The sequence below is a fragment of the Mytilus trossulus genome, chromosome 8, assembly GCF_036588685.1.
Source record: "Mytilus trossulus isolate FHL-02 chromosome 8, PNRI_Mtr1.1.1.hap1, whole genome shotgun sequence".
Taxonomy (NCBI): domain Eukaryota; kingdom Metazoa; phylum Mollusca; class Bivalvia; order Mytilida; family Mytilidae; genus Mytilus; species Mytilus trossulus.
Genome location: NC_086380.1, coordinates 67200187 through 67212783, shown reverse-complemented (window position 1 = coordinate 67212783; position 12597 = coordinate 67200187). Strand labels below are relative to the sequence as shown.

At 30.1% G+C, this 12597-nt stretch overlaps 1 protein-coding gene across 1 annotated transcript; it reads right to left on the bottom strand.

The window, feature by feature from the left end:
* Positions 1-1625: 1625 nt before the first annotated feature.
* LOC134682066 (uncharacterized) lies at positions 1626-12096 on the bottom strand. Its single transcript, XM_063541669.1, has 6 exons — positions 12009-12096; positions 11684-11755; positions 10005-10218; positions 8126-8343; positions 7131-7215; positions 1626-3298 (listed from the first exon to the last, which is right to left on the bottom strand). Exons 3-6 carry the CDS (start codon positions 10216-10218, stop codon positions 1686-1688), a joined length of 2130 nt encoding a protein of 709 aa, XP_063397739.1. The 5' UTR covers positions 11684-11755; positions 12009-12096; the 3' UTR covers positions 1626-1685.
* Between the last annotated feature and the right edge of the window lie 501 nt (positions 12097-12597).

Genomic DNA, 12597 nt, shown 5'->3' with positions numbered 1-12597 from the left:
GTTGAGCAGGATTTGCTTACCCTTCCGGAGCACCTGAGATCACCCTTAGTTTTTGGTGGGGTTCGTGTTGCATTTTATTTAGTTTACTATGTTGTGTCATGTGTACTTTTGTTTGTTTGTTTTTTTCCTTTTTAGCCATGGCGTTGTCAGTTTATCTCGATATCTGAGTTTGGCTGTCCAACTGGTATATTTCGTTCCTCTTTTATTAAGATAAGTTTACACTATCCAACGAAATCCTGCAAAATAAAATGCCCATTTTTGTCATCCGCAGAATAAATCGGACTCTGTGTCTAATGAACGGTGTTTTTGTAACTTTCCAATAAACGTATTTACACTTTTGGTATTTAGCTGTATTTTGCCTCCGAATGACCTTATATCACCTCCGAATAACCTTTTGACGTCAAGCAACAATCACTTTTTAGTTGTGACGTCAAATATTTTGAATTATGAAGTCAAAGTTTACGGGAACCTGTGTGATGTTATGTAATGGCGGCCAAATTTGCATACAAGTGTAAATACGTCTATTTGATCAGAATCCTTTAATCATATATCTGCTTTGCTAATAAAGGTTTTTCGTGGGATAATTTAACAGTTTTTCCTATTTATTATATTTCACTAGTTGACTGTTGACTAGTATATTACACATGTTACAGGCGATAAACATGAAGCTAAAAATTACAAAAAAATGATTATTGTGTAGAAGTCTTTTTTTGTTTAAGTATTAAAATTTTAAAATAGCGGTATCTATTTAAGCGGTAGAAGGATATATCGCCGATAGTAATGTTATCATGACTATCAGAGACGTGTTCAAATATCTGTGCGTTTTTTTTGTGGTCAAATTTTCGACAATTATATAACATGTATAATATAGCCATCTTTTTGTGAATGTTTAATAACATTGCACTTACAACTTTTGTTTATACATGTATTATTGTTGGTTTAAATTTCAATGATATTTTTTTTATTGGAACATCCCAATTATAAATTAACGTTGTAGACCAGCTGACATACAATGTATTCGTTTTTACTATGAATGAAGATTTCAAGCATTTGATGGGTGTCACATAAGATGTATCCCTATAACACATTTTTCATTATTAATTCATTTTAAGACAGTTGTAATGAAATCCCTGAAATTTGTAGCATTTGTTGTGTATTGTATGTGGCGACAAGTGTCAACACACTTCTGAAACAAAGTGTGGTTGAAGTCCCCGAATTGTGAAATAAAGACAACCAATAGTGATCAGAAGGCCGGGAATAATGCAATTATATCGTAATACACTCATCAAGCGTATGTCCGATAAATGGGTGAAAAATGATTTACCAACGGGACATTCAAATTCACAAGCCTGACATAGCTATGGTAAAATACGAAACACGACGAAAAGACAAACAACAGTTTGCAAAACACAATATTGAAAACTAAAGACTGAGCAACAGGAACCCCTTAAAATCCCTTCTCAGAAAGAGCAATCAGAGCATACTTAACGTATTGTCCCGCTGCTAATTGACATATTTTGTTCCTTAAATTGTATCCTATCTTTATTATGCCAAAAAGGATTATGTATGGCAATAACCGCATTTTACATGGAGACTCTTGAAACTATTAAAAACGAACTAACAACAGTTATTAACCATACATATGCATTTACGACTGTGTAGCTTGCTAGATACAATGTGTTTGACTATTTATTTTTCATGAGGAAAAGGCACCCTAATCCGGATGCAACACTAACAAGCAATCTATCTGTTTTCTTGTCATAGTCTATTGCAATTGGATTTTTGAGATTTTCACTACTACTTATGATTTCCTTGGTTTCTTTTCCGTCAGATGATATGAAAATAACATTGTTAGAAAAAGAACCGGTAACATAAGCATTTCCTTCACTGTCAGTGGTAATGCCGTTTGGAGGATTAACTAGGGATTTATTTTCAAATTTCCAGTTTGTTTTTCCTTGAAGGTCGTGGCAAAATATTTCTCCGGTGTCCCATCTTGCAGAATATAACCTGTCCTGCGAGACACTAACGTATGGCATATTGGAACCTTCTATCGTTACTGTTTGCTGCACTTTGCCTGACAAATCAATAATGAGATAACCAATACCCCCAACGCGACTGAAAATTTGGTTTTCATAAAATGCCAGTCCACCTATAGTATTTTCATCAATAAAGGAGAAGTCTTCCCATTTCCAGCTTTCAATGTTTATAATCTTAATTGTATTATCGTACATTGAGACGGCAACTTTTGCATGGTCAACCGTAGCAATATCTACTGGTTCACAGGTTAGTTTAATTTCTTTCTGGTACCCTTGAAGAGTCATGAAAATCAAACGATTGTTTCCGCGATCAGCAAAGCAGACGACATTATCGTTTATTATAGAACATCCACGAATGTCATTGTCATTAGTTCTATTTTCGACTTTGAAGTCGGCAATTTTTATTATTCCTGTTTTCTTTTTTTGCTGTGCACCTGTTTCGTCCAGTGTATTCAAAGCAGAAGATAATGATATTTCATGAATGGAGCAAATAATTGTTTTCATTGCTAGTAGGTCTACGTCTGTAGCAATATGAAAAGTATTGATGACTCTGTCTTTTAAAAGGAATTGGATATTTACTTCTTGGTCTTTGATTTTATTTCCAATTTCTAACATTGTCATCAAGGAACGAACATTTTTTTCCTTAAGCTTACTCAAGTTATTTAAAAGTCGGTTAGTTTCTTTTTGATGCTTCGATAGATTTCTAAATAAAACGTTCGTTGAGTTTTCATGTTGAGCGATATCTTTTAAACACAGACTCTCTACGTCTTCGGCAGCCAATTTTAATTTACTTCTTAGTTGACCTCTGACTTTTCCTTTTTCAATTTCATATGATTTTAAATTACTCTGAACGTCCACGATGATACCATCTATATTTTGCAATAATTTGTTAACTCTTTCATTCAATTCATGTTTAGTATGGTCTGATTGTGTAATTGCTATTTGAATAGGTTTTATTAATTGACATGATTTGTGATCGTTCATAACGCACAAAACGCATAGAGGAATATGGTGTACCTCACAGAAAAAATCGAGTTCTTGTTTGTGTTCTGAACAGGTAATTGTTGTCTTTGAAGGATCTTTTAAGTACTCTTCTATGTTGATGCATTCGTGATAACGCGATAGTTTGTGTGCACTATGATGGTCTAAACAATGTTGACAGAGCGACTCGTCACAATCTAAACACCAAACAACGGACGACGCTTTTATATTCTTGAAGTCACAAACATCACATGGCCTACTAACTAAGTTAACGTCATCAACTGAAATGGATAAATTCATATTAACGCTTACTGTTTAACGATTGAACTAAATTCATTTGTGTATCAGTAATATTATTTATTGAGTTGAGTACATGTAGATAAACTCATCATAGAAACCAGGACTAAATTAAGTATATACGCCAGACGCGCGTTTTGTCTACAAAAGACTCATCAGTGACGCTTGAATCCAAAAAAGTTAAAAAGGCCTAATAAAGTACGAAGTTGAAGTGCATTGAGGACCAAAATTCTTTTTTGCCAAAGTTTTGCTAAATTTGTAGGTATACGACGCTGTATTTGGCAAAACTTTTAGGAATGTTTCGACCAGTGCTCTTCAACATCGTACTTTATTTGCACATTTTAACTTTTGTCGATTCAAGCGTCACTGGTGAGTCTTTTGTAGAAGAAACGCGCGTTTTGCACAAAAAAGAATTTCAATCCTGGATTTCTAGTTTATGATAAGTTTATTTACACAAATAGCACGATATTAGGAATATAAGAATTAGGGTTACAACCCGAAAGAAACTTATTAAACATAAGTGGAAAACAAAAGAACAGCACGCATGTATAGGAACACTGAAGTGTAACAAAACTAACACCCATATACATTGAAACGAACCATTTGAATTCAACTGCCGTACTCCTGACTTGGTTTAGGACATTCTAAGAGTGGGTCTTCTATACAGCGAGAAAGACTCAATATGCAAGATCTCGAAATGTATTCATGTATCATCACCAGGCCAATATTTTAGCTTGTTCATAATTGAATTATGTACCCATGCCCCCCCTCCCCCCCAAAAAAAAAATGGCCAAAAAAAGTATATTAATCTTTTCCATTATCAACAAACACCAACAATTTACAAAACGATTGTATTTGTGATGTGATTTCATAAAAGATGGAACTATATAGCGATGTGTGTAAGGTGTGACGCACAATTTCTGTTAAGAAAAGGAATGAGTTTTTCACTTGCAAAATTTGCCAAGACCTCACCTTCTTTTCCTCTAAAGACCGGTATGTGTCTTATTCAACAGTTCGATCGATATCAATTGAAAAAAAATGTTGAAACTTTCATATACAAATCAGATAAATGTTACTTTAATATGAGATATTTATAGTTATCAAAGGTACCAGGATTATAACTTAGTACGCCAGATGAAAGATAACCCTTACTTTCCAAAAAAATAACTAGAAAACAGGAGGCCAAAGATATCAAAGGGACATTCACACTCATAAGTAGAAAAAAACTGACAAAGTACAAACAACAGTATACAAAAAGACCCCCCCCCCCAAAAAAAAAAAACAAACCAAAACAAACAGCACGGCTAGGGCAGAAAACTTAAAACTGAACAACATGAACCAAATGAAAATCATAAATATTTCCGAATTAACAACCTAGATACCCAAACTGAAGTATAATCAGACCAAAATCGGTAAAATATTTGAACAATAGATAGACTCATCCGTTTGACTACCTTGACATAATTTTTGTATCCTCTGATTTGGGGGAAAGAGAAAATTTCCAAAGCTAAGATATGAAAAAAAATTAATTATGTTATAAACCCCACAGCAATCTATTATCTTATTAAATAGAAAATATTACTCCATAATTAGATCAATAACGTATAAAATTCAATGAACAAAAACATGATAAAGGCTTTTTACATCACATGAAATAATAATTTAAATTTTATTTGCATCAAATTCATAATTATGTTTCAAGCAGTTTATGTTGTAAATAGATATTTTTTCTGTTCAGAACTTTAGAAATGAAAAAACACCCAATAATTTTCAGATTTTCAGATTTATTTTTCTGATTTCAACAAAAAAGGCTAATATTATCAATCTATTATCCAGTAACTATTGCAAATTTTGTAACTGTAACCTTTTACAAATGTTATAATGCATTTGACGTCTTTAACAACAAAGATATCAATTTATTTCTCTTATAATTTCAAAAACGCTCCAACCAGAGAAATTAAGGAGGCTCTCGGGTACAAAAATTTCAGCAATAAGTGAATTTTATTTATTACATTATTTGTTATTACTATATGATATAATACAAAAATCACCCAGACAAATCGATTCGGTTAGGTCACAGATGACTTTAAAATGTTAATATCATTGAAAAAGCACCAAATTATCTCCTTTTGAAGCCAAAATGTCATTTTTTTTACGTTTAAATTGAAATATCGTTTTTAACTTATCGGGGACCTATATCTTTTCATATTGTTTACAGATTAGCTGTACATAAACTAACTTATTGTATAATTTAAGCGATTTTTGTAATTTAGTTCTTTTTTATTTCGATATTAACAATATTTCTTCTATTAAACAAAAATGTATGCTTCTTTTGGAGACAGATTGCGAGCTTACATGTACGGTGACCCCATATTTTTATTTTATGCTTCTATTAGGTATACGATACAATTTAATCATAGAAAAAAATAGCAAAATCCTATATTACTAAAAAAGTTGATTTAGACCCGCGAGCCCCTTTAACGCAAAATCATCAATAATTGACTAATAAATGGTTAAATTAACCAAAATTTGGAATAAGTAGGTCACATTACTTGAAATTATGTCAACTTTTTTTATATATTTTTAGCAAAAAAGAGTGCCAATAGCCATATTTGTAGTTTTAAAGTATTAAAACAAAACTGACCACATTCTGGTATTCATCAGAGAGCTAAATCATCGTTTTTTAACTTGATTACGATCAAATTACTTAAAATCTATTTAGAGAAAACCAAAATGTAGATAAGGTAAAGTATTGGAAAAATCAGAAAATCTGAAAATTTCCTAGCCTCATCTGAACATTTATACATTTTTTATTCAGAAATATCTCATATTTATCAAATGTTCATGAATATAGAAAAAACATAATTTTTTGCAGCATATTTATCAATTAAAAAAAAAAAAACGTTTTTATGAAAATAGACACACATAATCTTCTTAAACAATCAAACCAAATGTGTGACTTACACGAACACAACACCGAGTTTAGGTCAATGAAACACGGCCTTGTATGAAAACTTTCTCTGTTAGGTCCGTGTTACATGCATTTCATTTCTCTGTATATTGCTTGACAAGAAAATATTCAATGATCATTTTACGGTTTATTCTCGGACAGATTTTAACAGTAATGCATCACCAATCACCAAGAGGAAATGACATCACTTTCAACCAAAACCAAGACTATGTACTATGTTGTGTCATGTGTACTATTGTTTTCTGTTTGTCTTTTTCATTTTTAGCCATGGCGTTGTCAGTTTGTTTTAGATTTATGAGTTTGACTGTCCCTTTGGTATCTTTCGTCCCTCTTTTACTGAGAACGAATAACACATGTAGTGTTTTACAGTTAGTACTCAATCTAGTCATAATCTCTGAAGAACTGTTCTCTTATCATTTGGCAATTTAACCTTTTCGTATTCCTTGCTTGAAATATATCTATTCAAAGTTGTTTTCCAGTGAGGATAAAACAAGTTTGCGCACAAATGTTGTGAGTAATGACTCATGAGGCAGGAATTTAGTAAGAACTCTAACGAAATAATTGTTTATCGAAAACAATTTCTTTTTAATGAAAACAAACAATTTTTTTTTATAGATAGTTCAATCTTGATAGATAAAGTGTCGAACTATAAAGTTCTTGCAGAGCCTTGGCATTTAGAATTCGATAATTTCACAATCAGTGATTGGCAAGTTTGATAATATTTTGGTTCAACGATAAGAATTTATATTTAAATTATCATTTATTAATATAAAAGTCACATGCAAAAACATTTCTTTACTTAGTGACTTATTGTAAGACTGGTTCTTGTTAAAATAATAATGTACCTCTCTCATTGACTCCGTTTAATGATCCTGTTAACAAAGCTTCAAATTGAGCTTTTAAGTTCATATTGCTCAAACGGGTCATTGCCTGTAATATATAGTTTGATAATAATACAAATAATATTTTTATATAACAAAATTTGCAGCTTCAAGGTTAGATCTAAAATGTTAATAATTGATAGTTTAAGTGTCAAAATACATTCACTTAATATTTGAGGTGATAAATAATTTATATTATGGCATAGCAAATGACAAGTATGGCGGAAAAAAACCATACGTTAACGATATGACAATACAATGCAAAACTTCATAGTTTAAGGCAACTGTACTAAATGTATCTTTATTGAAGGACAATATTATATTAATACATTCTTTTGACCAGTAGCAGATTATTTTAAATATCAATATTGACTTTATAATCCTAAGCATTTGTGTCTTTAGGTTTGCGAGGAGATTTTGACATTTTTTAAAGATTTTTTGTCTGTAGTTCAGTGACCTCTTGTTAGTGTAGAAAGGAAAAATGACCTGACAGGTAGAGTACTTTTTTGTTTTCAACAGCGAGTATTTTATTATACAAATCAATTTCGTTTACATACAGTATGGTATTGTTGAAGAGTCGTATGTTTTCCTGAATTTTGACAGTAGCTGTTTTGAGAAAAAAAACTGTATAATTTTCCTGTACATTATGCCTGTGTATATCCATACTAGCTATAAATGCAAATTTGAGAAGAAATAAAAACACGTAAAATTCAAAATTAAGTATTTGTTTCCGTGTTTTATTTACATGTATTTGCATTACTTGATTGATCTTCGAATTCGGCATTCGAAGATAAAGTTAAGATATGTTAAGGCTGAGACACATATAGAATTAATGAACGGAAAACAACAGAATAACCAAACCCTTTCTTCCGCGTCATGCTAAAGCCAACATTGAATTATGCAATAGTTATTTAGCTCTTATTAGTTTTTCGACAAAACATGTGATATTATAAACTCACACCCGTTATAGTGTCCCATGCTAACTTGAAGTCTGTATCAGATAATTCATGTTGAGAATGTACAATCTTTTTTCGATAGTATTCGATTCTTGCTAAATCGGATCCAACCTTGTTGTCGGCAGGATGTGGAAGAGTAGTTGGTATTTGTATTTCTGTGAAGTTTCGTAGCAACAGACACATTGTCGGTATATCCAAAGTACCAGAAGATACTAAGTTATCTGTAAAATAAAGTAAACATTTTTATTTATGTATATTTGAAGAATAATGCTAAAGATTAACACTTAACCATCTTCTGCTGCAATTACTTTCAGGTAAGGTCAAATTTTTGCTAAATTGACTCGACTATATCTGGAATATGTAATTTAAAAGTTGCTGTTACTATTTTTTATTTATGTCAATCAAAGTTCATGTAATAGTCATTACCTTATTTGTTGCGTTGGTAATATTATTTGAACTGTTCAACTATTAAAGCCAGGTGTTTGTTCGGAGCTTAGCTAACAGTTCAGTTCAGTTCAGTTCAATATTTTATTGTCAATTAAAGACGCCCATTACAAGCAGAATAATCAAGATAAATTTAAATGTACATTTGATTACAATGATTACAATGATTATGTTAAACAAAAGAAAATCATAAAAAAAAAAACCCAAAACATCAATATGTGAGATATATATATCTATACATTTTTTTTTATATATTTATAATTATTATTATTATCAATGAGATTGACAAATACAGTTAGCCCTGAAGTTCATATTAAATAAGATCCAATCTAGCTGCGAATAACAGACAAACCTTTGACAGTAGTGTACCCATAGTAAACATGGATATATAAAAGTAAAATAAAATATTAACAATATTAGCAATTCTAATTAAGTTTATAGAATTTGTTTTCTTACAGTATTTAAATTATTAATCAAATTACATACTTGATTCAATATATAGTTATCTTCATTAGACATGAGCCATATAAATTGTGAATGAATGTCTAGATTCTTAAAAATTTTAAAAGTTTTAACTATATTTGATAAAATTGACTCTCTCTCATTTTCTAAAGATTTACATTTAAGTAAAAAGTGTGGTTCATCTTCCACTCCATTTTTACAAAGATTACAAATTCTATCTGTTGCTTGAAGACCTCTGTATCTACCTCTTTCTATTTCAAGATTGTGGTTACTAATTCTAAATTTTGTCATCTGAATTCTCAGATTTCTATTTCCCATAGACAAATAGGGTTCAAAACTTATATTATTTTTAAAAAGTCTATATGTTCTAAGTTAATTACCAAATGACATGCTTTTCCTGTCATCATTTAAAGATGAGTACCACAACTGATTATACTTTAGTTTTAACCTGTTCAAAATGAACTTTTTTAAATTGAATTTCATATTAAAATTTTTAAATAGATCAGTGTCTAAATATTTTGATAGTGAGCTCATAAAATTATACCAACTTTTCTTATTCTGGTTAGATAAGGCCTTGGATACAGAGAGAGCTTCAGACAACAGTTTGTCTTCTGTTTTTTCTAAACGTGATAGGTATAAAAACATATTAACTATAATTTCAATAAATAATGGGTATCTCCCAAGCTCGCCGATCACTGCCATATTTGAGCTTCTTTTTCCTACACCGAGGGAAAATTTACATATTTTAGTATGAATTAATTCAATTTGTAGTTCTTTGCATATTTTTTCAAAATAACAATCTCCTTTATCTGTTAACTTTTTAGAATGCTGTATAGACCTACGAAATCATTTTATTGATACAATCAGGTTAATTATGTAATGGTACTAGTATATAAATGTTTATATAGAAATATATTTCTTTCTTCTATATTACAACCAGTCCTTAAAGAATATAACGACTGTCATAATAATTTACCTTTTTTGGGGAACAATAAAAGCCATTGTGGTGGTGATATAATTTTGTTGGCACACAGTTCACGAAGTTTAAACATATTTCGAGTAAGAAATTTTGACAGCTCATCTGGATGAAATTCCATGTCGAAATATTTTCTCACAGCCTGTGGTGCTATTTTCAGTAGTAAGTATGAAAGTCGTATAAAGTTGTTTTCCGCTGTCGCTTGTGATGCCATCTAAAATTTAAATTGACATAACATTTTCAAGTTCAAAGATTTGCATGTATGTTATCATTGTACTACTAAACTGTATGGTAGCAGTCGTGAATAAAAAATATTATTATCTTTTTATCAATGGTGCTTTTTTATATTTTAAAAGGTTTAGCAGTTCATATCTCATTTCAAATGTTTCAGATTAGAGAGTTACATATCTACGTTTAAATTAAGTTTTTGAAACAAGTTATACTTTTGAAGTGCTATTGTTGTTTTTTGTTTAGGTATATAAATAAATGAGATATGAATGAGTAATAAAATAAAAATAATACTAAGAATATATTTATAATCTAATTATGGACCCTATTTGGGTTTTTAATTTCATACAAAAAAAACAATGATTGCTTTATTACAATGAGTTAACAAAATAAATTATAACACAATACAATAGAACACTGAACAGTTATTGTATGCACATGGAAGAGAAAGTAATATGGTAGACAATCAATATATGTGCAAGGATTATTTCCCTTTAAACAGTATTTAATAATATTTGAAGATATGGTGATTAGAGCTGCATAAAAATCAGCCCGAAATGATTAAAAATAAAGGTATTTGTTCTCTAATGTACACACAGCAACCAATAACTAGATATTTATTTAAATACTTTTTAAAATTGGAAGAATTTGATAGACACCTTAGAAATATGACTGCAGTTTGGGAATGCATATATTTAGCATAAAAATGTATACAGATGAAATATTCATACACATAGATAGAGTAATGTTTTTTGTTTTTTGTTTTTTTTTTAATGTGAAATATATATTGATAAACTAAAAGAGATTTAGCCTTTTACAGAATTTGATGATCATTATAGAGATACCAACGGGACAGTCAAATGTTTATCAAAACATGAAACTCATCTTCTATATGATTATGAGAACACAAATTACTAATCTTCTGTGACCTTTAAAAAGGTTTGTTTTTATGTCGCTCTTTTCCCACTCGTAATTGAGGGGTACTTGTGCAAGATTTACATAATATTTGTTTTGATTCAATTTGAAAAAGAGAGAGGAAAGATACCAAAGGGACATTCAAAGTCATAAATCTAAAATGAACTGACAACGTCATGGCTAAAAATGAAAAAAGACAAACAGACAAACAATAGTACACATGACACAACATAGAAAACTAAAGAATAACAACACCAACCCCACCAAAAACTATGGATGGAAACTACTTTTATGAAAAAAATATGTATCTACCTTTCCCTTAACATTATCTTTATTATTGTACCATGCTTTCAACAACAATGTCTTTAACTTTTTAAATTTATAAACAAGGGTAATAATTTAGCTCAAATATCGTCATTAGGCGACATATAACTGGCTAAAGTCTAGTAATCCCTTTTCAAAGATGGTGTTTGTTCCAAACCTTTTGCAATAATTGTGTTCTTCTACATAAATAACTACTTTAGAAAATAACATACCTTCTCCAGTAAATTATTACAATTTTTAACTATTGCATCCTTCTACACTTGATGTAATAGATAGTACGAACGCTGAAAGACAAAAACACATAAAATAACTTTATTTTAATTTGAACCACGATAGAACATTCAAATAAATGTATTATAATCAGGTTTCGAAATTGTATGTAGGACGCCATTTCATAATATATATGACCTTTGTTACATGGTGTCTACAACTCTCTCTCTAGTAAAATTTTTTTTTCAATTAACAAACTATGCATATTTTCAATGAATGTAATGATAGTTAAATATTATACATTTGTATTGATTGATAAAACAGTACCTTCATATTTTACTTCTTATATGGTCGGACTTCATAGACAACGGCGTCATAAAGACAACATGCTTGTGTCTGACTCTTTGCATACAAAGCATAATGAGGGGAGTGATTTGAATGGTTTGTTAAAATATTGAACCAACAAGTCCATCAGAAATCTGACAAACAAAAGTTTTTTTTATATATATAAAAACAGTTAGATAAATGTTATAAAAATTCAATATTATTTAGGTCAAACAATTTTGAATTGATCAAATGTTTACACATATGTTTATCAATGCCGAACAACTATAGTCTTTTTCGTTATTGTATGTTGATCACCTACTTGTATTATTTGTGAAAACATTAATTTTTGGATGATTACTACGAAAAGATAACACACCTTTAAATTTTGTTTATTCATAGGAATATTTAAAGACCAACAAGGCATACAAAATGATTCATCATTTCACTTGAAATTCAAATATTTAATAACGTGTATTTTCTGATATCAATATATTGAAAGTAATTAAAGTCAGACGATCAACTCATTTGTTTTGGTGGTTTACATATTATTTACTTTACTTTCGTTATTTTTATACTAATGTGTTTTTAT